The 25,099-nt window shown below is 43.7% G+C and overlaps 1 protein-coding gene across 1 annotated transcript in view; it reads left to right on the top strand.

Moving 5' to 3' along the window:
- LOC147124106 (uncharacterized) overlaps window positions 1-25,099 on the top strand; it is a 51,152-nt gene that overhangs the window by 9,147 nt on the left and 16,906 nt on the right. Inside the window, exons 2-6 of the mRNA XM_085981911.1 lie at window positions 11,716-11,959; window positions 16,957-17,033; window positions 18,221-18,303; window positions 23,353-23,470; window positions 23,977-24,113. Coding sequence (XP_085838037.1) covers window positions 11,742-11,959; window positions 16,957-17,033; window positions 18,221-18,303; window positions 23,353-23,470; window positions 23,977-24,113 — 633 coding nt within the window. The 5' untranslated portion in view covers window positions 11,716-11,741. The remainder of the gene's footprint in view (window positions 1-11,715; window positions 11,960-16,956; window positions 17,034-18,220; window positions 18,304-23,352; window positions 23,471-23,976; window positions 24,114-25,099) is intronic.

Here is a 25,099-nt window from a genome sequence, read left to right as displayed (position 1 = left end):
AGTGGACTGGGAAAACAGATTAAAGTGTAAGACGGTACAAGAGCAGTGGTCTACATTCAAGGAGATATTTCACATCTTTCAAGATAAATATATTCCACTGAGGAAAAAGGGGAGTAAAAGAAAAGACAGCCATCCGTGGCTTAGTAAAGTAATAAATGAGGAATAGCACCTCATCTTCCGAATAGGCACTCTGCAGCCTTCCGGACTCAATATCGAGTTCAACAATTTCAGATCATTAGCTCGGCCCCTATTTCATTTTTTCTTGTAATTTTTCCACTCCTTTCCCCCCACCCTTTCCTTTTGTTTCTCTCTCACACCTGGCAGCTATCTCTTGCCCTGCCAGTACACTTTACACCTAATCTCAGCCTATTACCATCTCGTCTAGCTTCTAATCTCTTTTACTTCTTTTGTTTCTTTTATTCTTTTGTCCGATCGCAGCCCTGCCTTCGATCTAGTTTCTTTTCTTTCCAGTTTTGAAGAAGGGTTCGACCTGAAACGTCAACTCAAATTTCTCTCCACGGATGTTGCCTGACCTGCTGAGTTTTTCCAGCATTTTCTGTTGTTATTTCGGATTTCAAGCATCTGCAGTATTTTGCTATCGTAATAAAGGATAGTATTTGACTGAAAACAAGGGCATATAAATTAGCCAAATCTAGTGGGAGGATAGAAGATTGGGAAGCATTTAAAAGCCAGCAAACAATAACTAAAAGATTAATTAAGAAAGGGAAGATAGATTATGAAAGTAAACTAGCAAAAAATATAAAAACAGATAGCAAGAATTTCTACAGCTATATAAAAAGAAAAAGGGTGGCTAAAGTGAACGTTGGTCCCTTAGAGGATGGGACTGGGAAACTAGTGGTGGGGAACATGGAGATGGCAAAGACACTGAACAAATATTTTGTATCAGTCTTTACAGTAGAGGACACTAAAAATATCCCAACACTGGACAAACAAGGGGCAATGGGGGGGGGGGGGGGCAGCTAAACACGATTAAAATCACTAAGGAGATGGTACTCAGTAAAATAATGGGACTTAAGGCGGATAAATCCCCCGGACCTGATGGCCTACATCCTAGGGTCTTGAGAGAAGTGGCGGTAGGGATTGTGGATGCATTGGTAATCATTTTCCAGAACTCCCTGGACTCAGGAACGGTCCCGGCAGATTGGAAAACTGCTAATGTAACACCCTTATTTAAGAAGGGAAGTAGACAAAAAGCTGGAAACTATAGACCAGTTAGCCTAACATCTGTGGTTGGCAAAATGTTGGAGTCCATTATTAAGGATACAGTAACAGAGCATTTGGATAAACATAATTTAATAGGACAGAGTCAGCATGGTTTTACGAAGGGGAAGTCATGTTTGACAAATTTGCTCAAATTCTTTGAGGATGTAACATACAGGGTGGATAAAGGGGAACCAGTGGATGTAGTGTATTTGGACTTCCAACAGGCATTTGACAAGGTTCCACACAAAAGATTACTGATCAAGATAAGAAATCACAGGATTGGGGGTAATATACTGGCATGGGTGGAAGATTGGCTATCTAACAGAAAACAATGAGTTGGGATAAATGGTTCGTTCTCGGGCTGGCAATCAGTAACTAGTGGTGTTCCGCAGGGGTCAGTGCTGGGACCCCAACTCTTTACAATCTATATTAACGATTTGGAGGAAGGGACCGAGTGCAACATAGCCAAGTTTGCCGACGATACAAAGATGGGAGGGAAAGCAGTGAGTGAGGAGGACATAAAAAACCTGCAAAAGGACATAGACAGGCTAAGTGAGTGGGCAGAGATTTGGCAGATGCAATATAATGTTGGAAAGCGTGAGGTTATGCACTTTGGCAGAAAAAATCAAAGAGCAAGTTATTATCTAAATGGAGAGAAACTGCAAACTGCTACAGTACAAAGGGATCTGGGGGTCCTGGTGCATGAAACACAAAAAGTTAGTATGCAGGTGCAGCAGGTGATCAGGAAGGCCAATGGAATCTTGGCTTTTATTGCAAGGGGGATGGAGTATAAAAACAGGGAAGTCTTGCTGCAGTTATACAGGGTATTGGTGAGGCCACACCTGGAATATTGCGTGCAGTTTTGGTTTCCATATTTAAGAAAAGATATACTTGCTCTCGAGGCGGTTCAGAGAAGGTTCACTCGGTTGATTTCAAAGATGAGGGGGTTGACGTATGAGGAAAGGTTGAGTAGGTTGGGAGTCTACTCATTGGAGTTCAGAAGAATGAGAGGCGATCTTATCGAAACATATAAGATTGTGAGGGGGCTTGATCGGGTGGATGCGGTGAGGATGTTTCCACTGATGGGTGAGATTAGAACTAGGGGGCATAATCTTAGAATAAGGGGCTGCCCTTTCAAAACTGAGATGAGGAGAAACTTCTTCACTCAGAGGGTAGTAAATCTATGGAATTTGCTACCCCAGAGAGCTGTGGAAGCTGCAACATTAAATAAATTTAAAATGGAGATAGACATTTTCCTAGCAGATAAGGGAATTAGGGGTTACGGGGAGAGGGCAGGGAAGTGGACGTGAGTCTAGATTCAGATCAGCCATGATCCTATTGAATGGCGGAGCAGGCCCGAGGGGCCGTACGGTCTACTCCTGCTCCTATTTCTTATGTTCTTATGTAGATTGGGTCGATTGGGCTTATACTCGCTGGAATTTAGAAGAATGAGAGGGGATCTCATTGAAACTTATAAAATTCTAACAGAACTAGACAGACTAGATGCAGGAAGGATGTTCCCGATGGCGGGGGGAGTCCAGAACCAGGGGTCACAGTCTAAGGATAAGGGGTAAGCCATTTAGGACAGAGATGAGGAGGAATTACTTCACCCAGAGAGTGGTGAACCTGTGGAATTCTCTACCACAGAAGGCAGTGGAGGCCAATTCATTAAATATATTCAAGAAGGAGTTAGATATATTTCTTAAGGCTAAAGGGATCAAGGGATATGGGGAGAAGGCAGGGACAGTGTACTGAATTTGGATGATCAGCCATGATCTCATTGAATGGCGGAGCAGGCTCAAGAGGCCGAATGGCCTACTCCTGCTCCTATCTTCTATGTTTCTATGTTTCATTATCTGAGGAGTTGCAAATGACACTGAACACTATGCAGTCATCAGCGAACATCCTCACTTCTGACCTTATGATGAAGGGAAAGTCATTGATGAAGCAGCTGTAGATGGTTGGGCCCAAGGACACTGCCCTGAGGAACTCCTGCAGCAATGTCCTGGGGCTGAGGTTATTGGCCTCCGACAACCACAACCATCTTCCTTTGTGCTAGGTATGACTCCAGTCAGTGGAGAGTTTTCCCCTTGATTCAACCTTGATACCACACTTGCTCAAATGCTACCTTGATGTCAAGGGCAGTCACTCTCATCTCACCTCACCTCGGAATTCAGCTCTTTTGTCCATGTTTGGACCAAGGCTGTAATGAGGTCGAGAGCAGAGTGGCGGAACCCGAACTGAGCATCAATGCACAGGTTATTGGTGAGTAAGTGCTGCTTAACAGCACTGTCGATGACACCTTCCATCACTTTGCTGATAATTGAGAGCAGATTGATGGGGCGGTAATTGGCCGGATTAGATTTGTCCTGCTTTTTGTGGACAGGACATAACTGGACAATTTTCCACTTTGTCAGGTAGATGCCAGTGTTGTTACTGTATTGAAACTAGTATTTTCTAGAGTTGTTTCTGAAATGCAATGACAGCATGCATGCCAACCATTATTGTTGTAAACAATGCGTCAACTTGTCATGCAGCAATAATAAAAACAGAAATGCTGGAAATACTCAGGTCAGGCAGCATATGTGGAGAGAGAAACAGTGTTAACGTTTCAGGTTGATGACCCTTTGTCAGTGTTATGTATTGTGTGTTCTCCTCCCACCTGTGGTGGCGCTGTCACAGCAGATAAATGGTTGGGTGTTCTCTTGGTTAAGTTTAGCTCTCTTTGTTCGGAACTCTCCAGAACTTCCCTTTCCCTTCGAATAAAGCACTTCATGTTTGAATCTCTGAGTTCTAATTGTGCCTAGGTAAAAAGGTACCGACACAACAAAGTGGCGACGAGGAGCGGATGAATCTGCGTACGTTACGGGTGCAGTGAGTAAACAGAAATATAAATTTGAAACGTGAGATGGCTACTATATTAGGAAACATCAGTGATTTTGATGAAAATGTGGAGCAATGGAGCGCTTATACAGAACGTTTTGACTATTTTGTCTTGGCGAATGCGGTGGCAAACGAAAAGGTCATGCCTACCTTTTTGAGTGTAATGGGGCCGAAGACATTCAATTTACTTCGCAGCCTTGTGCAGCCAGATAAGTCAGGAACTAAAACATATAAGCAACTAGTGGAAATTCTTGGAGCACATTTTTCACCAAAACCTCTGGTTATTGCTGAGAGATTTAGATTTCACAAACGGAATCAAGAGGAGGGGGAATCAGTGACGATGTTTATTGCTGCTTTAAAAAGGTTGTCGGAACACTGCCAGTTCAAGGAGGTGCTGAATGACACCATTAGAGACAGACTTGTGTGTGGTCTGCAAAGTGCAGCCACACAGAAGCGCCTTCTTACTGAGGACAACCTTACTCTTAAAAAGGCCATTGAAGTTAGTGTCTCCATGGAGATGGCGGAAAAGGAGGCTCACCAGTTGAGTTCAACAGGGAGAGTTCACAAGGTGTCATCTGAGTCTAAAGGTGCGCGGAACGGCACATGTTACCGTTGTGGGAAAACGGGCCATCACGCTAGTGACTGTTGGTGTACGGAGCTGGAATGCCGAAATTGTGGCAAAAAGGGTCACATTGAACGCGCCTGTAGAGGTAAAAAAAGAACAGACAGAGCTGGGAAGCATGCAAGCAAAATGTGTATTTGGACAAGAGAGGAAAAAGAGTGTTCATTCAGTGCAGTATGATGGAACAAGCAAAACAGAGGGGAGCGACACCTCTGAGGAGAAAGAGGTGCACATACTGACGGTCGCAGGTGGTTCAAATGGCTACTGGGTGTCACCACTGGTGGAGGGACAATCAGTGCGGATGGAGGTGGACACAGGTGCGGCTGTGTCCCTTGTTTCAGACACTGTCTACAACAAAATGCTAAAGCATCTTCCCCTTCAGCCAACAAACATTGTGCTAAAGACGTATACCGGCAAACCTGTGGCCATGAGAGGCGCCATTGAGGTGACAGTTAAATTGAACGGACAGACTGCAAAACTGCCACTATATGTGGTAAAGGGAAATTACCCATCGCTACTGGGACGTGCGTGGCTAGAGAAAATCACACTGGACTGGCCTGCAGCCCGCATGATGTCAAAAGGGGAGTCAGGTCTGACTGCAGTGTTAAACAAACATGCAGAACTCTTCAATGGGGAACTTGGGAGCATGAAAAAGATCAGCGTGAGACTGGACATTAAACCTGACAGCAAGCCGAAGTTTCACAAAGCCCGACCTGTACCCTATGCAATTAGGCCAAAAGTTGAGGCTAACTTGGAGGCCTTAGTCGAGAATGGAGTCCTGGAGCCTGTGAGCGTGAGCAAATGGGCCACACCAATTGTTCCTGTCCTGAAAAAGGATGGATCTGTTCGAATCTGCGGGGATTTTAAAGTGACTATTAACCCGGTGCTGTCTGCGGAACAGTACCCTCTTCCCCTCATTGATCTTTTTACGGGCCTGGCCGGAGGGCAAAAGTTCAGCAAAATAGACTTATGCCAGGCTTATCTACAAATGCATGTCGATGACAAATCAAAGGAGCTGCTGACAATTGTGACACACAAGGGGCTATACAGGTACTGCCGCCTTCCATTTGGAATTACGTCAGCCCCTGCTCTATTCCAAAGGGCAATGGATCAGATTTTGAGTGGACTGCCAGGAGTCCAGTGCTACCTGGACGACATCCTTGTCACTGGGACAAATGAGGAGGATCATCTTCTGAACTTGGATGCGACACTACAACGACTGAAAGAGTACGGACTCAGAGTTCGTAAAGACAAAGGGGAATCTTTCAGTCTTTAGTTGAGTACCTGGGGCATGTGATTGACGCTACTGGCCTGCATAAGGCGCCGTCAAAGGTCAAGGCGATCGTGGAGGCCCCAGCACCCCAGAATGTGAGCCAGTTACGTTCATTTCTGGGGCTACTTAACTACTATGGGAAGTTTATTCCAGACTTAGCAACATTGCTGAAGCCGTTACATCAGTTGCTATGTCAAGGCAAAACATGGAAATGGACTGAACTGTGCAACGAAGCTTTCGCCCAAGCAAAGAAAGCATTGCTGAAATCGGAGGTCCTGACACACTTCGACCCAAAGCTACCCGTGCAGCTAGCATGTGATGCATCACCATATGGTGTGGGAGCAGTCATATCCCACATCATGCCTTCGGGTGAAGAGAAACCTATCGCCTTCGCATCACTCATCTTGAACAAGGCCGAGAGTAACTATGCGCAGATCGAGCGCGAGGCCTTGGGAATCGTTTTTGGAATTCGAAAATTTCATCAGTACCTGTTTGGGAGAAGGTTCACACTCCTGACGGACCACCGTCCATTGACTTCAATCTTCAGGCCCCACACCGGAATTCCGTCTCTCGCTGCAAGCAGGATGCAAAGTTGGGCTTTACTGTTGTCAGGACACACATACGACATCAAATATCGCAAATCAGACTTGCACGGCAATGCAGACGGTCTCTCGAGGCTACCCTTGCCTGTTACTCCCCCAGAGCCTCGTCAGATAGACATCTTCTACTTTAGACAAGTGGAGGGAGCACCTGTCACTGCAGTTCAGGTGCGAAGGTACACCTGCAACGATCCAGTCCTGTCTGAGGTAATGGACAATGTCATTTGAGGGAGAGCTATAGGAGATTCTCTTAGTTTGAAACCTTACATTTCAAAAAGAAATGAGCTCTCCGTCCAGGCAGGTTGTCTTCTTTGGGGACGCCGTGTCATCATTCCGCCACCTCTGAGGGAACCTATACTGCAACAACTTCATACAGGCCACAGTGGGATGGTTCGGATGCAGGAAATGGCAAGAAGCTACTTCTGGTGGCCAGGTCTCGATGGGAATATTGAGGAGAAAGCCAAAACATGTTCCCCATGTCAAAGGGTCCGGAATGTTCCACAGCTGGCAACCCTACACCCCTGGGATTGGCCTGCAGAAGTGTGGCAGCGAGTACATGTAGACTTCGCTGGTCCTTTCGAAGAGAAGATGTTTATGGTGGTTGTGGACGCTTGTAGCAAGTGGCCGGAGGTCGCTGTGATGAGGTCTACCACGGCAGAGAAAACAATTGAGAAACTTGGTGAGATGTTCAGCCGCTATGGCTCACCGGAACAACTCGTAAGTGACAACGGTCCACAATTTGTATCACAGGAGTTTGCAACCTTCCTGCATGTGAATGGTGTCCAACACATCAGGTCTGCGCCCTATCATCCCTCTACTAATGGCCAGGCAGAAAGGTTCGTGCAAACTTTGGAGCACGCCTTGAAGGCATCGCAAGGTCAGGGCTCAATCCACCAATGTCTGAACAGCTTCCTGTTGTCCTACAGGAACGAGCCGCATGCCACAACCAAAACTTCCCCTGCTTCGCTCATGATGAAGAGGCAGTTGCAGACAAGTTTTGACTTACTCAAACCTCCAACGGCAGAGCAGGTTGTCCATCGTCAACAACAAGCTCAAGTTGAAAAGAGCCAAGGAGAGACGGTTTCATCCGGGAGAGCACGTCCTAGCTCGAAACTACAACACTGGACCGAAATGGGTTCCTGCTACGGTGATTGCGCAGACGGGCCCTGTGTCTTACACGGTTGAGACTGCTGAGGACGTCGTCTGGAGAAGACACACAGATCAACTGTTGCTAGGGGCAGAGACAGCCACAGAGGCTCCAACGGCTGGTTGGCCTGAACTGTTTCCGGATGATACGGCAAACCAGCATCCTTTGCCACAGTGCTCTTCTCCAACACAGGAAGTCAAAGAGACTGTTCCACCTGTGCAAACTCCTGACTTTCGACTGACACAGGCACCTTCTCCATCTAGGCCTGTGTCAATGCCTACTGCTGTGGAAGCCAGCGATGACCGCCGGTATCCTGTCAGAGAGCGGCGGCCTCCAAGACGCTTAGATCTGTAGGCTTAGCGACTTACCCACAAGACTGGGGCAGAATAAACCCCAGGGTAAAGTCAGGGGTTGAGGCAGTCTACCTCTACCCTAGGTTAGTTGAGTGCATTGAAAGTAACTTACCTGTTGAGGAATAATGTAGACCTTCCATTTAAGAGGGGAGGAATATGTTATGTATTGTGTGTTCTCCTCCCACCTGTGGTGGCGCTGTCACAGCAGATAAATGGTTGGATGTTCTCGTGGTTAAGTTTAGCTCTCTTTGTTCGGAACTCTCCAGAACTTCCCTTTCCCTTCGAATAAAGCACTTCATGTTTGAATCTCTGAGTTCTAATTGTGTCTAGGTAAAAAGGTACCGACACAACAGTCAGAACCAACACCTCATCACTGAACCAACAGCAGAGGTCCCTGGCTTCAACCTCCCTCGAGGACGGTGGACAGCGCTCAACCGAATCCGCACAGGGCACGGGTGATGCAGCCACTTGCTCCACAAGTGGAAGATGTGGGATGACCCGAAGTGTGAAAGTGGCCATGAGTATTAGGTTGATGTGATTTGTTCCATGGCCTAAGATCAAACTAGACATCCCATTCTAAGCTTTTCCTGTCATTAAAAACAAGAAGTACTTCACCAGCAAAATCAGCTTTTTTTTCTCACTGGTTTTTTGCTACAACCATCAGAACAGATGGAAAGCAGGACTGGAGCTAGTTGAGGCCATACTATATCTATATCAATGACTTCGATGAGGGGGCCGAGTGTAATATATCCAAGTTTGCTGATAATACAAAGCTAGGTGGGAAAGTATGCTGTGAGGAGGACATAAAGAGGCTGCAAAGGGATATAGACCAGTTATGTGATTGAACAAGAAGGTGGCAGATGGGGTATAATATGGGGAAGTGTGAAATTATCCACTTTGGTAGGAAGAATGGAAAAGCAGAATACTTGACTAGTAAATGTTGGTATTCAGAGGGACTTGGGTGTCCTCGTGTAAGAAACACAGAAAGCTAGCATGCAGGTATAGCAAGCAATAAGAAAGACAAATGGCATGTTGGCCTTTATTGCAAGGGGGTTGGCATATAAGAGTAAGGAAGTCTTGCTGCAATTATATAGGTTTTTGGTGAGATCACACCTGGAGCACTGTGTACAGTTTTGGTCTCCTTACCTAAGGGAGGTTATATTTACCTTGGAGGCGGTGCAACGATGATTCACTAGATTGATTCCTGGGATGAGAGGGCTGTCCTATGAGGAGAGATTGAGTAGAATGGGCCTATATTCTCGAGTTTAGAATTCTTAGAAGGCTTGATGGTAGATTCTGAGACCGCTGTTTCCCCTGGCTGGAGAGTCTGGAACTGGGGCTCATAGTCTCAGGATAAGGGGTCAGCCATTTCGGACTGAGATGAGGAGAAATTTCTTCACTCTGAGATTGTGAATCTTTGGAAGTCTCTACCCCAGAGGGCTGTGGATGCTGAGTTGATGAGTATATTCAAGACTAAGAGCAATAGATTTTTATGCATCAAGGAATATGGGGAAAGGGCAGGAAAGTGAAGTTGATGTTGAAGTTCAGCCATGATCTTATTGAATGGCGGAGCAGGCTCGAGCGGCCATATGGCCTACTCCAGCTCCTATTTATGTCCTTATGTTCAAACAGTCAGGTGTTGCTTTCTCCTACTATTGCCTGTGTAGGAATTAGAGATCAAATCTTTTTAGATGAGGTGGTGGTTTGAGTTGCAGCTGTTTAGTGTCTGTCACCAAAGAACTAAGTTGCTGAAAGGCAGTTCTTTAAAAACTTCACTTTTCTAAAGGAACTTTTTGTGGGCATGCCTGACTGTCCACTTGTGAATATCTGCTTATTTTTTTTCCAAGATTAGTTGCAGATACACCTTTTGAGTTAAGGAAGATAGTTCCTGGTGTGACTGCATTAACTGGCTTTATCTAAGCATTCCTATCTCTGCACTCATGAAATTGTCACAATTTCTAAATAAAAATAGGGAGTTTGTTTGGTGCAATAATGAGTTTTACTTAATTCTTAAATACAAGAATGTCAGTACAATGTTTTAAGGTTTTGCTACAGCACAAGGTACTGTGGTGTGGACATTATGGCCTAGATTTTCAGTGTGCCGTGAGGTGGGCTTTTAGGCGGGCGGGGGGCAAAAATCCCAAATTCGGAGGACCCGACACCATCCCACCCAAAATCCGCCTCCACGTAAGTTTGCGAGGCGGCGGGTACCCGCCCCGCACTGGGACCCGCCGACCCGAGGCGGGAGGGATTAGTGCCAATTAACTGCCTGTTAACAGGTAGTTAACAGGCAGTTTTTAGCCTAATTTCTATTTTGAGGGGTGTCGTGTGGGATTCCCGACGGCTCCAAACCACGCCAGGTTAGAGCAGACGGGCCGTCGGGTTGAAGGACTTGGAGGGGTCGCGATGTCGGTGTTCAGGTGAGTGATGGGTGCATGAGTGCAAAGGTAAGTGTGTTTGGTGTGTCTAAAGTGTGTAAAGAAGTTTAAATTACCTGTACTTAACCTTAACAGCCTTTCTTCCTGTAGGCGTCAGGAGTCCATCACTCAGCCGGCACTGAAAGCTGAATGGCTGCGATCTGTCAAAAGTGACAGCCTTCAGCTTTTAGTGCCGGTGAGAGTTCTCACTGAGTCTGTGTAGAAGGACTCGGGTTAGAAGTCAGACTGTCAGTGTTGGACAGCTTCAAACAGCTGTGAAACACTGATATTTCATCTGTCAACACCTCTTGACAGATGAAATTTCAGTCTGTGACGTCACCTGTTGCCGGGTGGCCCTTAATTGGCCTGCTGAGCCCGCTGGGCGGGCTCAACAAGGTCAATCAAGGGAAAATCGCGTGGATTGGCCGGACGTTGATGTAGGCGGGACTAAAACCCGAAAGTTGTAGTCCCGCCTCTTTCCCGACAGCTTAATGAAAATCGACCCCTATGGATTTAGTTATACACCAGTTGCAGTAAACAAACCCAATTTTCAGGTACCAATGCACTTATTTATTTTTTAAATTCATATGCCTTCTGAAATTAGAGAAACTGGGATTGTTCTCTAGAACAGAGAAGGTTATGGGAAGATTTAATAGAGGTGTTCAAAATTATGAAGGGTTTTGATTGTGTTAAGAACCAGAGGCGAGTTGAGATTTTTTTTTAATGCAGTGAGTTGTTGTGCTCTGGAATGCACTGCCTGAAAGGGAGGTGGAAGCAGATTCAATAGTTACTTTCAAAAGGGAATTAGATATACAATTGAAAATGAAACATTTGTAACATTATGGGGAAAGTACAGGGGAGTGGGACTAATTGGATAGCTCGGCACAGGCACAATGGGCCGAATGTCCACCTGTGCTGTATGCCTACCGCCTCATTTTTCAACGTGAGCAGTGTGGTAGGCAGACAAAAATTAACCCGTATGTATCAGCTCATAAGCAGTGGCTAACTCATTTGACGGTGCAAGTGTTACCCTATGTCACAGTACCTTGCAGAATATGATTCAAACAGTATGTACAGCTGTAAATGTTTCGTGCTCCGTTTACCACTGCCGCTTACCCAGAGCCCCCCACACTGCATAGATTTAGTTTTTAATAAGTAATTTGTATCAATCTAAATATAATCTGTTGTTTTTTCTAGGTTTGGTGAGCAGAGTGATTAGCATTATGACTCCTACTCGTAGACCAAACAAATTTCAAGAAGTAGATGGCACGCCATGCCATGGGTACAAGAACCTCCAAAGAGGAGTAAAAATGAAATCTCAGCATCTCTTCGCAAACAGAAGGGAAAACATGGAGACTCCTAATGAGAAAAGCAAACTTGCCTTTACTCCACGACAGCGATTGGTAACGCCTCTAATTTCAAACACACTGAATCATCTGATGTAAGTATTGGGGTTAAATATAGAAAAGCAGGCAAAAAGCCTAATGATTTGTTGCATACAGTCTTACTGACCTCTAAGCATTAAATATTATTGCATTTGTATAACATTTTATCGCATCAAAACATCGTGGCGATTCACTCATTACTTTTTGAAGAGCAGTTACTGTTATGTGGGCAAAGGGAGCAACCATTGTCCAGAAGCAGGTCCCACAGTGATGTAAATGACCAGTTGGTGGCATTAGTTGACAGAGATTGATGTTGGCCAAGATACTGGAAGAACTCCCATTTTTTTTTTTTTTTTGAATAGTACCTTTGGATTCTGAACCACCGGAATGGGCATTAGGACCTCTGTTTAATGTCCCGTTCAAAAGGTGGTACCTTTGACAATACAGCACACCATCAGTATTGCACTATAGTGTCATTCGAGATTTGCCTATTCCATATCTTGTATACCTCGATAAGATCACCCCTCAGACGCCTCCTTGCCAGGCTGCATAGTCCAAGTTTCTCCAGTCTTCCCTCATAACTCAGACCTTTGCCTCCAGTGCTTCAATGTTTTGGCGACCAGAACGAGAGACAGTAGTCAAGGCCAGAACACTGTACAAGCTGGTCGCAACTTTCCCAGACTTGTACTCTGTTTTGGCCATGTAGTTGAAGATTCTATTGGATTTGCTGATTACTGCTTTGCATTGATTGGGCAAGTTTAGGATTGAGTCTACTGAGACTTATAGAAACATAGAAGATAGGAGCAGGAGTAGGCCATTCGGCCCCTCGCGCCTGCTCCGCCATTCAATGCGATTATGGCTGATCATCTAAATTCAGTATCCTGTCCCTGCTTTCTCCCCATATCCTTTGATCCCCTTAGCCTTAAGAAATATATCTAACTCCTTCTTGAATATATTTAATGAATTGGCCTCTACTGCCTTCTGTGGTAGAGAGTGGTGAACCTGTGGATATCTCTGGGTGAAGAAATTCCTCCTCATCTCAGCCCTAAATGGCTTACCCCTTATCCTTAGACTGTGACCCCTGGTTCTGGACTCCCCGACCATCGGGAACATCCTTCTTGCATCTAGTCTGTCTAGTCCTGTTAGAATTTTATAAGTTTCAATGAGATCCCCCTCATTCTTCTAAACTAGCGAATATAAACCTAATCGACCCAATCTCTCTTCATACGTCATTCCTGCCATCCCAGGTATCAGTCTGGTGAATTTTCGCTGCACTCCCTCCATGGCAAGAACATCCTTCCTCAGGTAATGCGACCAAAACTGCACACAATACTCAAGATGTGGTCTCACCAAGGCCCTGTACAACTGCAGCAAGACATCCTTGCTCCTGTACTCGAATCCTCTCGCTATGAAGGCCAACATACCATTTGCTGCCTTAACCGCCTGCTGCACCTGCATGCTTACCTTCAGCGACTGGTGCACAGTTTCACCCGTAGCTAGTTCAGCGCCATTCATACCTATTTTTCCTTCCTATGGGCGGCACTTTACATTTGTCTGCATGATATTCATCTGTCATTGTTGTGTCCACATAAATATTTTGTCCAACTCACTCTCTAATATATGAGCTGCCTTCCCTGAATCTGCTGCTCTTATTTTGGTGCCATCTGTAAATGTAATCATTTGAATTGAGTTTCTGTTTTCAGGTTATTTATGTAAATTAGAAAGCGTGGCAGACCCAACAATAAGCGCTGAGATGGCCATTCAGTACTCCCCACCCCAACATCACTCCTCTAACAACTACTCATTCTTTTCTACCCATCAGCCAGTTAACCTTTCCCAGGGCTTATCCTGAATCTCCACAGCTTTGAGTTTAACTAACAGCCTTTCATGTGGAGCTTCGGCAAATGCCTTTTTCAGAAGTCCAGGTACATCAAGTTGTCGGGAAGTGAGATGTCTCTTAAGAAATTGAGGAGGTTGGTCAGGCAGGATCTTCCCCTACTGAATCCATGCTGACTCCTGTTAACTAGGTGACTAATGTACAGATAATCCTAATGTTTGCTGCTAATAAATTCGATTATTTTTTATGGAATGGAAGATGATAAGTCAGGTTTGCAAAGACCACTGGACTCTGGTCCAGGAGAGTGGACTGATTGGTAGAAGTGTTCCACTGGAGTTATTGTTTTGGGAAAAATAAAGCAAACATTTTAATTTAATGTCACAATGTACTTAAAATGCAGAGTTCTACTTGTGAATGTCAGAACTCCCATCTAATGTGGGAGAAATGCACTCTGTCTCCCGAGTCCCACCACCACTTCTTGAGTGGGTGGCAGACATTCTGATTTTTCCCATGACCTCCACTTGTCCCCCCAGTGTTTGCATGCTGCTGTATGTTTCCACAGTAGCTCGGACGTCACTGCAGTGTCTCGTCTCTTGGGGAAATCTCACTCCAGCATTGTCTGCACAGTATTTTCCATGCCAAGGAAGTCATGGCATTTATTTCATTGTATTGAAAAACTGATTTTTTTTAATTGCATTCTATGCTTGTTACATATTCATGGTAATTCTTCAAGATAGTTGGTACAACTGGAAATAATTATCTGTTCATACATCTATATATATAAGGGATAGATAGAAACCTCTTAATGTTTTTCTTGGGCTCCCTGATAGTTCAGTGGACAAATGCAGTTTGCTGAGGAACTGAGTTATAGAGAACGGGAAGTACAGAGTTCGATCCCTGCTGAGCTAGCTCATCTCAGTCTGGTCTGTGGTTGGATTGCTACAGGTTGGTTCCTGTTTCCTTGGGGGGGCAGGGGTGGAAAATTGGCAAGAGTCCCCTTTCCTAATAATTGGTATATACGGCAGCCCCCTGCTGGGAGGTGCATGGGGTGAGGGCAGACTGGAAAACTGCTAATGTAACACCCTTATTTAAAAAGGGCAGTAGACAGAAGGCTGGAAACTATAGACCGGTTAGCCTAACATCTGTGGTAGGTAAAATTTTGGAGTCCATTATTAAGGAGACAGTAACAGGACATTTGGATAATCATAATTTAATAGGACAAAGTCAGCATGGTTTTATGAAGGGGAAGTCATGTTTGACAAATTTGCTGGAGTTCTTTGAGGAAGTAACATATAGGGTGGATAAAGGTGAACCAGTGGACGTAGTGTATTTAGACTTCCAAAAGGCATTTGACAAGGTGCCACACAAAAGATTATTGCTTAAGATAAAAAATCACGGGATTGGGGGTAATATTCTGGCATGGATAGAGGATTGGCTATCTAACAGAAGGCAGAGAGTTGGGATAAATGGTTCATATTCAGACTGGCAATCAGTAACCAGTGGTGTTCCGCAGGGGTCAGTGCTGGGTCCCCAACTCTTTACAATCTATATTAACGATTTGGAGGAGGGGACCGAGTGTAACACATCAAAGTTTGCAGATGATACTAAGATGGGAGGGAAAGTAGTGAGTGAGGAGGACATAAAAAACCTGCAAGGGGACATAGACAGGCTAAGTAAGTGGGCAGAGATTTGGCAGATGGAATACAATACTGGAAAGTGTGAGGTTATGCACTTTGGCAGGAAAAATCGTAGAGCAAGTTATTATCTTAATGGCAAGAAACTTGAAAGTACTGAAGTACAAAGGGATCTGGGGGTCCTGGTGCACGAAACTCAAAAGGTTAGTATGCAGGTGCAGCAAGTGATTAAGAAGGCCAATGGAATGTTGGCTTTCATTGCTAGGGGGATAGAATATAAAAATCGGGAGGTATTGCTTCAGTTGTACAAGGTATTGGTGAGACCGCACCTGGAATACTGCATACAGTTTTGGTGTCCATACTTAAGAAAGGACATACTTGCTCTCGAGTCAGTGCAAAGAAGGTTCACTCGATTAATCCCGGGGATGAGGGGATGGACATATGAGGAGAGGTTGAGTAGATTGGGACTCTACTCATTGGAGTTCAGAAGAATGAGAGGCGATCTTATTGAAACATATAAGATTATGAAGGGGTTGGATCGGGTGGATGCAGGGAGGATGTTCCAGATGATGGGTGAAACTAGAACTAGGGGGCATAGTCTTAGAATAAGGGGCTGCTCTTTCAAAACTGAGATGAGGAGGAACTACTTCACTCAGAGGGTGGTAGGTCCATGGAATATGCTGCCCCAAAAAGCTGTCGAAGCTACATCATTACATAAATTTAAAACAGAAATAGACAGTTTCCTAGTAGAAAAGGGAATTAAGGGTTACGGGGAGCGGGCAGGAATTTGGACATGAGTCTAGGTTCGGATAGGTCATGGCCCTGTGGGTAGCGGAGCGGGCCATGGGGCCGTGTAGCCTGATCCTGCTCCTGTTTTCGTGTGTCTAATGCTGTTAGATTCAGGAGATAGTCCTGTCATAGTGGATTGGCAGTTAGGATCAGATCAGCCATGATCTTATTGAATGGCGGAGCAGGCTCGAGGGGCCGATTGGCCTACTCCTGCTCCTATTTCTTATGTTTGGGCTTGGCTATGACACCACCTGCCACTGTCTTAGATCACAGTAAAGAATAGCCACCTAAGGTAGCCTGTGCCCTTGAAATGACCTAGCAAGAGTCGATGGGGCCGATTTTAACTTTTGATGGTGGCGGAAAACAGGCAGTAGTGGATCGGCCGGTCATTATACACCCTCCTTTGACAGGATGTATAGTGGATCAACCGGTCATTATACACCCTCCTTTGAAATGGGATGTATAGTGGATCAGCCACATTACACACCCTCCTTTTGAAAGGAGATGTGTAGTGAGCAGCAATATTCCCTCTGATTGTTTTTGGCGCCGCACGGCTCCTTTAAGGGGCTGCACGGGCCATTCAGAATACGGCACATGGGTGGTTTTTGCATTGAAAAGCTGGCGGACGCACAGCTTAAAGGAAACGTTGGTAATTGGCCAATCCACTACCCCCCCTGCTTTCCACCACCGACGTAGGTTAAAATCAGCCCTGGTATTTTCAGGACAGGAAGGAGAAACAAGTTTTCATTTCATTGGATTTTTTTTTTGAAAGAAAATGTTTTGTTTTGTACAGCTCCAGCATTGAAAACAGCCAAAAAAAATCAGAAAAACCGGTCAGTCCAAATCTTGTGATGCTTAGAATGACACCAGGTGAGTTGGTAGTTTGATAAAATCTTACTACCTTAAATCGAATGCCACAAAGGTTGGGGTGTACAAACTGTCTCCTGTTGACCTCGAGTAGTCCCTGCACCCTGGCAATCTGGCCCTCAAAGCCCAGGCAGCTAGGTCCCATTTGTGTTTATATTTCTTACTTGCTGGTTTGTCCTGTTTGAATTTTGTGGATCTGGAGGTTTGGAAAGTGTTGTTCTTGGTGCTGTTGCCTCATCAGTGGATAAATCAAAATACTACGGTCTGTCACTATCAGTAACTTGAGATATATGCAAAGCAATAAGAGCATGGATTCAAAGTTTATATGTGCCTCCCCGCCAGAGGCTCTGTGGTACGCATCTATATAAGTACCACAAGCACTAAAGGATTGGATGTCCTGCCATAAAATCTCACTACAATGCAAATTGGATGATGTATTTCAACCAGGGTTGTTGAGTTATTGAGAGAACAGTGCGACTATGAATGGTGCTTGGAGGGGAATCCAAGCAATTATTAAAGATCGGGCAGTTTCTTTAGCTATGGATTGAAGAGCCTCTTTAGTTGCCTTTATGTTTCGAGGCTGGTTTTGGGAGAGCAGCGCTATATCAGGCTGCCTCCTCACTTCCATCTGGCGCCGTTCTTCATCATACGCTGAGTAGAAGCGGAGCTGGTGAATCCAGCAGCAGTTCCCAAGACGCATGAAAAAGATGGATCTTCGCTGCCGATGGAACAAGGGAATTTGACATTTATATTACTAACTGCAAGAGATGTACGTGTTTGGCATCATCTGCAGTTCTGATATGTAATGGTGCGTTACAGCTGAGCATGCTATATAAACCTTTCCACGGTGCTCTCGGCTCTTCTTTCTCATTTGCCCCACATTTTAGCTGTTGCTGATGCTCCTGCAAGAAACAAGCAGTGACCTCTGTTTGATTAGTCCATACCAAATTAGTGCAAGTCCCTGACAATAACCAATGCTCATTCATTTAAAGATGTTGTAAACGGTCTATGAGGCATATTCAGTCGCCAAACCTGATGTTTCTTCACACTAATTTTGCTGAAATCCAGAATAATACATTTAAACTGTCAAACTGTTCTTATAAAAAGCTGCAGTACAAATTTGTAGAACTGTAGCATGTAAAGTAAAATTGAAAGTCTTTTAACTATATTTCTCATATTTGATAAACCAGGTCTTCAACAGAAACAAAAGATTTTACAGGAAAAGCATCTGAAGGCAAAATCTTCAGTGGACAAGATTCCTGTCGGAGGTGGGGTAAGTATTTATCTCGTAATATGTTCTGAATGCTTTACCTTGTGTTGGATTACATCCTGCCATTTGCTGAGAACACCATGTGCTGGTTAATGGGGACATCTACACAGGCATAGTTGCATTTCCTTTGCATGTCTGTGGTGTTCCATTACTAGATAAAGGCTGCATTTGTGTTCTATTTAAAAGAGTCCTACACTTTTTAAAATACATTTCAAGCACCTAAATGAACAGAAACCAAACCAAAGGAATCATTATTTTCCTTCAGGTATTTAAAATTGGTTTTAGATAGTTGATTAGGAAAAAACATCTAATCTATTGCCTTGAACTCCCTCCAGGATACCCATTATTTAATAACACATAGACACCAGTGGATAATGTGGTGAACAGTCTGCTGTAGAATGATGAGACATGAGCTCATGACTCCAATTCCTCACTTTTGTGAGTGAACTTCTGCCACAGGAGGTGCTGACATCAAGCCCTTCTTAATGTGGAGGAGAAATCGAGAGTTACCCTGATGTGTGCTCGCCTGCCTTCTCTCCACTTGTTTAAGGCAAGCGTTGCTAAACTTGGGAGCAAAACACTCGCCCTCCCTTGCTTGTGAATAATGTGGAAAAATCTGAGGAAAATGTTCCATGCCATTGTGCAGTAATGTCCACAGTGAAGGATGATTCGCATCAATTGGCACCAGTTGATGGGAAGTCATTTTAAACTTTTTTTAAAATTCTTGATGTGTGTGGTGCTGGCAAGGCCACGATTATTGCCTGTGACAGTTGCCCTCATATGACGGTGGTGTGCCTTTTTCTACAATGAGTGGCTTTCTAGACCATTATAGAGGCATTAAGGGACAACCACATAGTGTGGACTACAACAACAACTTGCATTTACATAGCGCCTCTAACGTGGTGAAATGTCCCAAGGTGCTTCGCAGGAGGTTATCAAACAAAATTTTACTCTGAGCCACACAAGGAGATATTAGGACAGATGACCAAATGCTTGGTCAAAGAGGTAGGTTTTAAGGAGCGTCTTAATGGAGTAGAGAGAGGTAGAGAAGCGGAGAGGTTTAGGGAGGGAATTCCAGAGCTTAGGGCCTCTGCAGCTGAAGGCACAACCGCCAGTGGTAGTGATTAAAAATCAGGGATGCGCAAGAGGCCAGAATTGGAAGAGTGCAAAGATCTCGGAGGGTTGTAGGGCTGGGGGAGGTTACAGGGATAGAGAGGGGTGAGGCCATGGAGGGATTTGAAAACAAGTATGAGACTAGAGTCATGTGTAGGCCAGACCAGGAAGGAATGACAATTTCCCCTTCCTAAAGAACATTCATGAGCCAGTTGGGATTTTACTAGGATAGAGCCGATTTCACGGTCATTTCTTTTCTTTGGCTAGCCCACAAAATTAGCTGCTTTATTGAATTTAATTTCACAACTTCCCATGATTTGAGCTCTCAACCTGTGGGTTGGTAGTCTAGTACCAAAACCAGTTCCCTGTTGGCTAATATATTTTGCTTTAACAGCAAAGTGTTCAAATAATGTTCAGTGTGTGCCTTTTTTAAACTACAGTAAGAAAATGCGAAACAGTACAAGATTTTTTAAAAATTGAGAAAAAAAAACCTCCATATAAAGAAAGAAGACGACTAACATTTCTATAGCGCCTTTCATGACCTCTGGACGTCCCAAAGCGCTTTACAGCAAATGAAGTACTTTTGAAGTGTGGTCACTGTTGTAATGTAGCACGGTTTTTTTTTGTTCCAACACAAACACTTTGTCAGATGTTTGCTCTGTAGCCCAAAGATTAGCTTCAACATGTGAAGGTATACACCTTGCCTAGAGGCATGTGTAGCACATTTCAGGAGTGAGGGAGAAACCACAGAACCATTTGTGACTGACTGGCACATCTCTGTCCCTACTGTGTATGCTGTTTGTAAACCTTCACATATAAGGGACAACATTACGAGTCTGTTGCTGGGCAGTGTGCATCTGAATTTCCAACATGCACTGCTGGCAGATGAGGCTTCCTTTCAGCAAGGTGAGCTCATAAAATTACCCCTATTAACTAGTTTTATGCTTTCTTTAAACATTTGCATAAATTTGTACATAAAAGGTGGACAAGCTTCTTCATGTTGCCCTCACAGCTGCTATGGTCGTGCTTTTACCACCATGTAACTCTTTTGGCTTCTGCCCATCTTCTGGGGTATGTTCCTCGTGCTGGTTGCTTTGTGATGGCTTCTCTCTTCCCCACCTTGATTTGACCTGTAGGCCATTTGAACACTAACTAAAGCTCCAATTTACCCGGGGCTTCCCGCTATTGGAACAGTTCCAAATCTGTGGGGGGGGGGGGGGTCATTGTGAACAAGTTGCAGTGATTAAGCTTCCTAAGTGAACCTTTGTTTCCAAAACCTCTTGAGTCCATCAGAACAACATGATACAATTTTTTTGAAACTTTTTGCCAAGCTCACTTCAGTACAGAAAATGCCAGCACATTCAGATAACAGTCAGTGTATGGCTTAAGGCAAAGAAAAGTCCGCTGCATATTTTAAATGGTCTAGTAGATAGTGTGACCATCTTACCAGACAGTCAGTCAATCAAACTGAGATTTAAAAAGCCCATAGCAGTGTGGCAAACAGACATTTAGCCAGTTAGAAAGCAATTGCCTGTGTGCGTGTACACTTGGGGAGAAGGGCTATCCACTGACACAGTAGAGATAGGAGAAAACTAAAAAAAAAAAAATTCAAAATGTAAGTACTTCAGCTAAAAAAAAAAATTAAAAAAAAATTCCATTACTACCACATAATCTATAGTTCTATTACCAGTTGAGTTGCAAAGTACAGAAATTACTGAGCTTGGGAAAACCTTATCTTTCTGAAAGGTTAACTAAAACTTTTGATTATGGTTATTTTACCCTGGGAAAGTTCTGTGATGAATTTCCATCCCTTTGTATAATATTTCAACATCTGTTACTCATTGGACAAGTGTAATATTTAAATAGTTAAAATGATCTGAAATATCTTAGTAGCCCGGATATTCCGATCCCTACGGGTGGGTATGCGCTGTGTACACACCCGTAGGGACATCGGAAATGCCGGTTTCAGGCATGCACAGCGTGGAAAACCGGTATTTCCGACCTGTCGCCAGATCGGACGCCTGCCCTGGAGAAGGGCCTCTGCGGGCAGATAGTTCCGCTTTCTGCAGACCCTCTGCCCGCAGAAAACCCTTACAATTCTTACGCCTGGTAAAAGCAGGTGTAAGGCCTCCTTTTATCGGGATAAGAGTTGAAAAAAGTGTTTTTTTTTTAATTCAGTCATTTATCATTTAAAAATACTTTTTTTTTTAAACTAAGTTTATTTTAGCCCTGTAAAAAAAAAACTTTAAATTTTTGTTAAAATATTTAATTTATTGTAATTTCAACTAATTTTAAAAATGAGATTTTTTTTATTTATTTAGTGTTTTTTCTTTGACCTCCATTCATATATTTTTGACAGGTCTATCTGTCAAGTGTATGAAGGGAGATTCCCTTCTTTGATTGGCTCCCCATGGCCCACGTGATCCCAGGGACGCTTGCGAACTGCATGCGCCTCTGGGATACGTGGGCCCTGCGCACTTGGAGTTTGGAGAGGCCCAGGATCGGAACTATATGCACCTCGGGAGCCCTCAGGTAAGTTCGTAGATTTCTCCAGATCGGAGGCCTCCGCACGCAGGAAGACTCCGATCGGAAAATACGGCCCAATGATGCATCAGCACGAATTGTATAGTTTTGGGAAATGGATGAAGTTACGCCACAGCTGGATTCACTAATCTGAGAAAATTGTCTGGTTAAAGACCTGTAGGCTGTATGATTGTACAGTATAATATTACAATAACGTGGCACTTGAGAGCCAATTAAAAGATACTTTTGTATATGGGATAAGGATGTTGATTGCAATTTTCATTCAGTGCGGAATGTAGCTTCTTCCTCAGTCTACCTTCCTGTGCTGGGAAGGGGAGGAGGTGTGGATGTAACTAGACTGCAAATTGTAGCATTGCACTTTTAGAATCTGCCATTGTTCTCATAGTTCCTTCAGGTCTCATCATCTTGAACATGTACTGATCTCTCAACGATGCTGTAACTAAAGCATTCCAAAAGCTCATGAACGTTGTAATCCAACCAGTAGCAGAAGTGTAGCTGAGGTAGTGACTATGGACGCTGTATCTTTCTTGAAGCTATAAAGAAATTAGATTTTGAACCAAACCTATTTTATTTCTGTTTTCTAATATCTCCACGCTGTCTCTCTTCTACTTCCCGTTATGAAGTGGAATCTCCCACTGTTTGCTGGAGGAGCTGTCTTGCATTTGAGATAGTGTTGCATTGTTCGGGAGCTGTGAACTCCAGTGCTCTGCGTGCTCAGTGTTACCAATCAATGTGGCAGTCTATAATTATACAAAGTCTTTGTCATTCTCTCTCCTTTCCTATCTGATAAGTAGTTACTTAATGTGCACCCAGACTAAATTAACAAAAAAAAACACCATATTTAATGTCCGTTAATTGCTTGACTTTCTTGCTGTGCTTTTCAATTAAAACTTTTGTGTGTGAGAGAGAGAGTAGCACATTGGAGTTGGAGCACGGTCTCGTCTGTGGGATCTGTCCTAGAATCCAGCCTAACTCGATGTGATAAATCTCTCTGCCAGCTATAAAAATCCTATGTAAAATCTATTTGAGTAGACAAGCCAATTACTAGTGAGTGTATGCTCTTAAAGAAAAAATCCCCCAAATTTGGCACAAACAATCACACTGGATTTAGAAGATTGTAAAGCATTGGGGAGGTAAGAATAACACCATGGTGTTGAGGTTAAGATATAATAGTGCCGAGTAGAGGGAATTTTGCTCGGTATCTACAACACTATACCTAACTTGGATGCCCAAAATGGAAAAGTAGTTCCATTCCCAAACACCGAAGTCTCTCGTGTTGATTAACACAAAAAAATTACCAAAGAAAGACGATGAGAAATTAAGCTAGCAGATAAATTTAAAGAAAAATCTTGTGCTTATCACAGGCATCTAATGATCCAATTTCTATATTTGCAGATCAGCCTATGGCCAGAAATGGACAATATGAGACTTACTAAAGGAGAAGTAATTGTTCTCACTATATCATCTTTGCTCCTATGTTTTGCTGTTATCATCTTGTTTGAATACTTACATGGTATGTGTTCAGTTTACTGGAAGGACCAAAAGCCTATTTAAATTATCCATTACTTCACCACAGTTTTGGCCTCTGAGAAGCATAGGAGGTTCTGATGAAGGGCCTGTCTCAGAAATGCTAACCCATCTTTTCTCTCTTCGATGTTGATGGAAATACACACCGGGTCCAATGTTTTATTTTTATTTCAATATTTAGCATTTACTTTTTTTTTTCAAATTAAACTGTTTTATTAGAAGCTGTTGAATGTTTTGCACTCTGGCTACGGTAGATTGCATGTGATCTCTGGAAGGAGCAGGCTTGATGGGATGAATAATCTTTTTGCATTTCATTTATTTGCGCTCCGTTTAATCATATTTGAGTCTCCGATCCTAGGAGAATCCACCTTCCCCCGTGGCACTTTGTACCATCTGAGCAATTTACTCTTAAATCTGCTTATGTTTTAACTTTAATAGGACACATCAAGTCTGTGTGACAGTGTTAATGATTGAACTTGTATCTGTTTTTAGGCCCATTACTGATGCATTTGAATTACTACAGTGGGAGAGTGAGGACTTTCCACAGGTCCCATCCTATTACAAGCAGCTCGGAAGTAGCAGTCAACCAATCACTCGTAAGGTGGCACAAGGATTTCAGGAAGCTATTGGTGAGTAAAGAAAAGCTGGCGAACCTATTGGAGAATCAAAGCTTGAGTTCTCTGATGCTTTCCTTAACCAGCAACCCTAGCTCCACCCTACATTAACTACAACTGGTCCAAAACTCCATGGCTTACCTATTATCATGGACTATGTGCTGCTCCCCTATTTACCCATTAAATAGGGTAGCCCAGTGGTTGCCCTCTTGCCTGAGTCAGAAAGTTATGAGTTCAAGCCCCATTCCAGGATACTTATAAGCCCATAATCTAGGCTGAGACTTTAGCGCAGTACTGAGGGAATGTTGCACAGTTGAATGTATCATCTTTCGGATGAGACATTAAGCCGAGGCCCCATCTGCTCTCTCGGGTGGGTGTAAAAGATCCCATAGCATTATTTGAAGAAGAGCAAGGGTCTTCTCCTGGTGCCTTGGCCAATATGTATCCCTCAACCGACATAATTAAAAACAGATTATCTGGTCACTTATCTCATAGCTGTTTGTGGGACCTTGCTGTGCACAATTTGACTGTCACATTTCCCTATACTACAACAGTGAATATCTTAAATGATGTAGCTGTACAACTTGTTCAAAAACCGAGTAGGTGGCTGGTAGAATTATGCATGTTCCAGAAATAATTGGGGATCAAACATGGGGCATTTTCCATTTGAAATTCTGAATATTATCCAAAAATGTAAGTAACAGTATTTACATAATGTTCTCATGCCCTCTACTGATAGTAGATCAGTACTACAGCCAATTGGTGAAGTGCCAGCAAATGCAGCTTAAAAAGCAAGTGGTACAATAGAAGAACCTAATTATCAAAAAGGCTTTGGGCAAAAAGCTGATAGTACAAATAGATTAACATATGGTTCCAAAAAGGTGAAAAACTGCTTCAGTCATTAATCTTTTCACAATTGGGAACAGGAAAAAAAAGTGGATTAAGTAAAATTTAATGGCCTGGGACCTTCAGGCCTGCGTAAAAGGCCACGGATCCCAGAA

Source organism: Somniosus microcephalus, chromosome 1, assembly GCF_052327205.1.
Source record: "Somniosus microcephalus isolate GS21.2 chromosome 1, FLI_Smic_1.0, whole genome shotgun sequence".
Taxonomy (NCBI): domain Eukaryota; kingdom Metazoa; phylum Chordata; class Chondrichthyes; order Squaliformes; family Somniosidae; genus Somniosus; species Somniosus microcephalus.
This window is presented reverse-complemented; position numbering and strand designations above follow the sequence as displayed.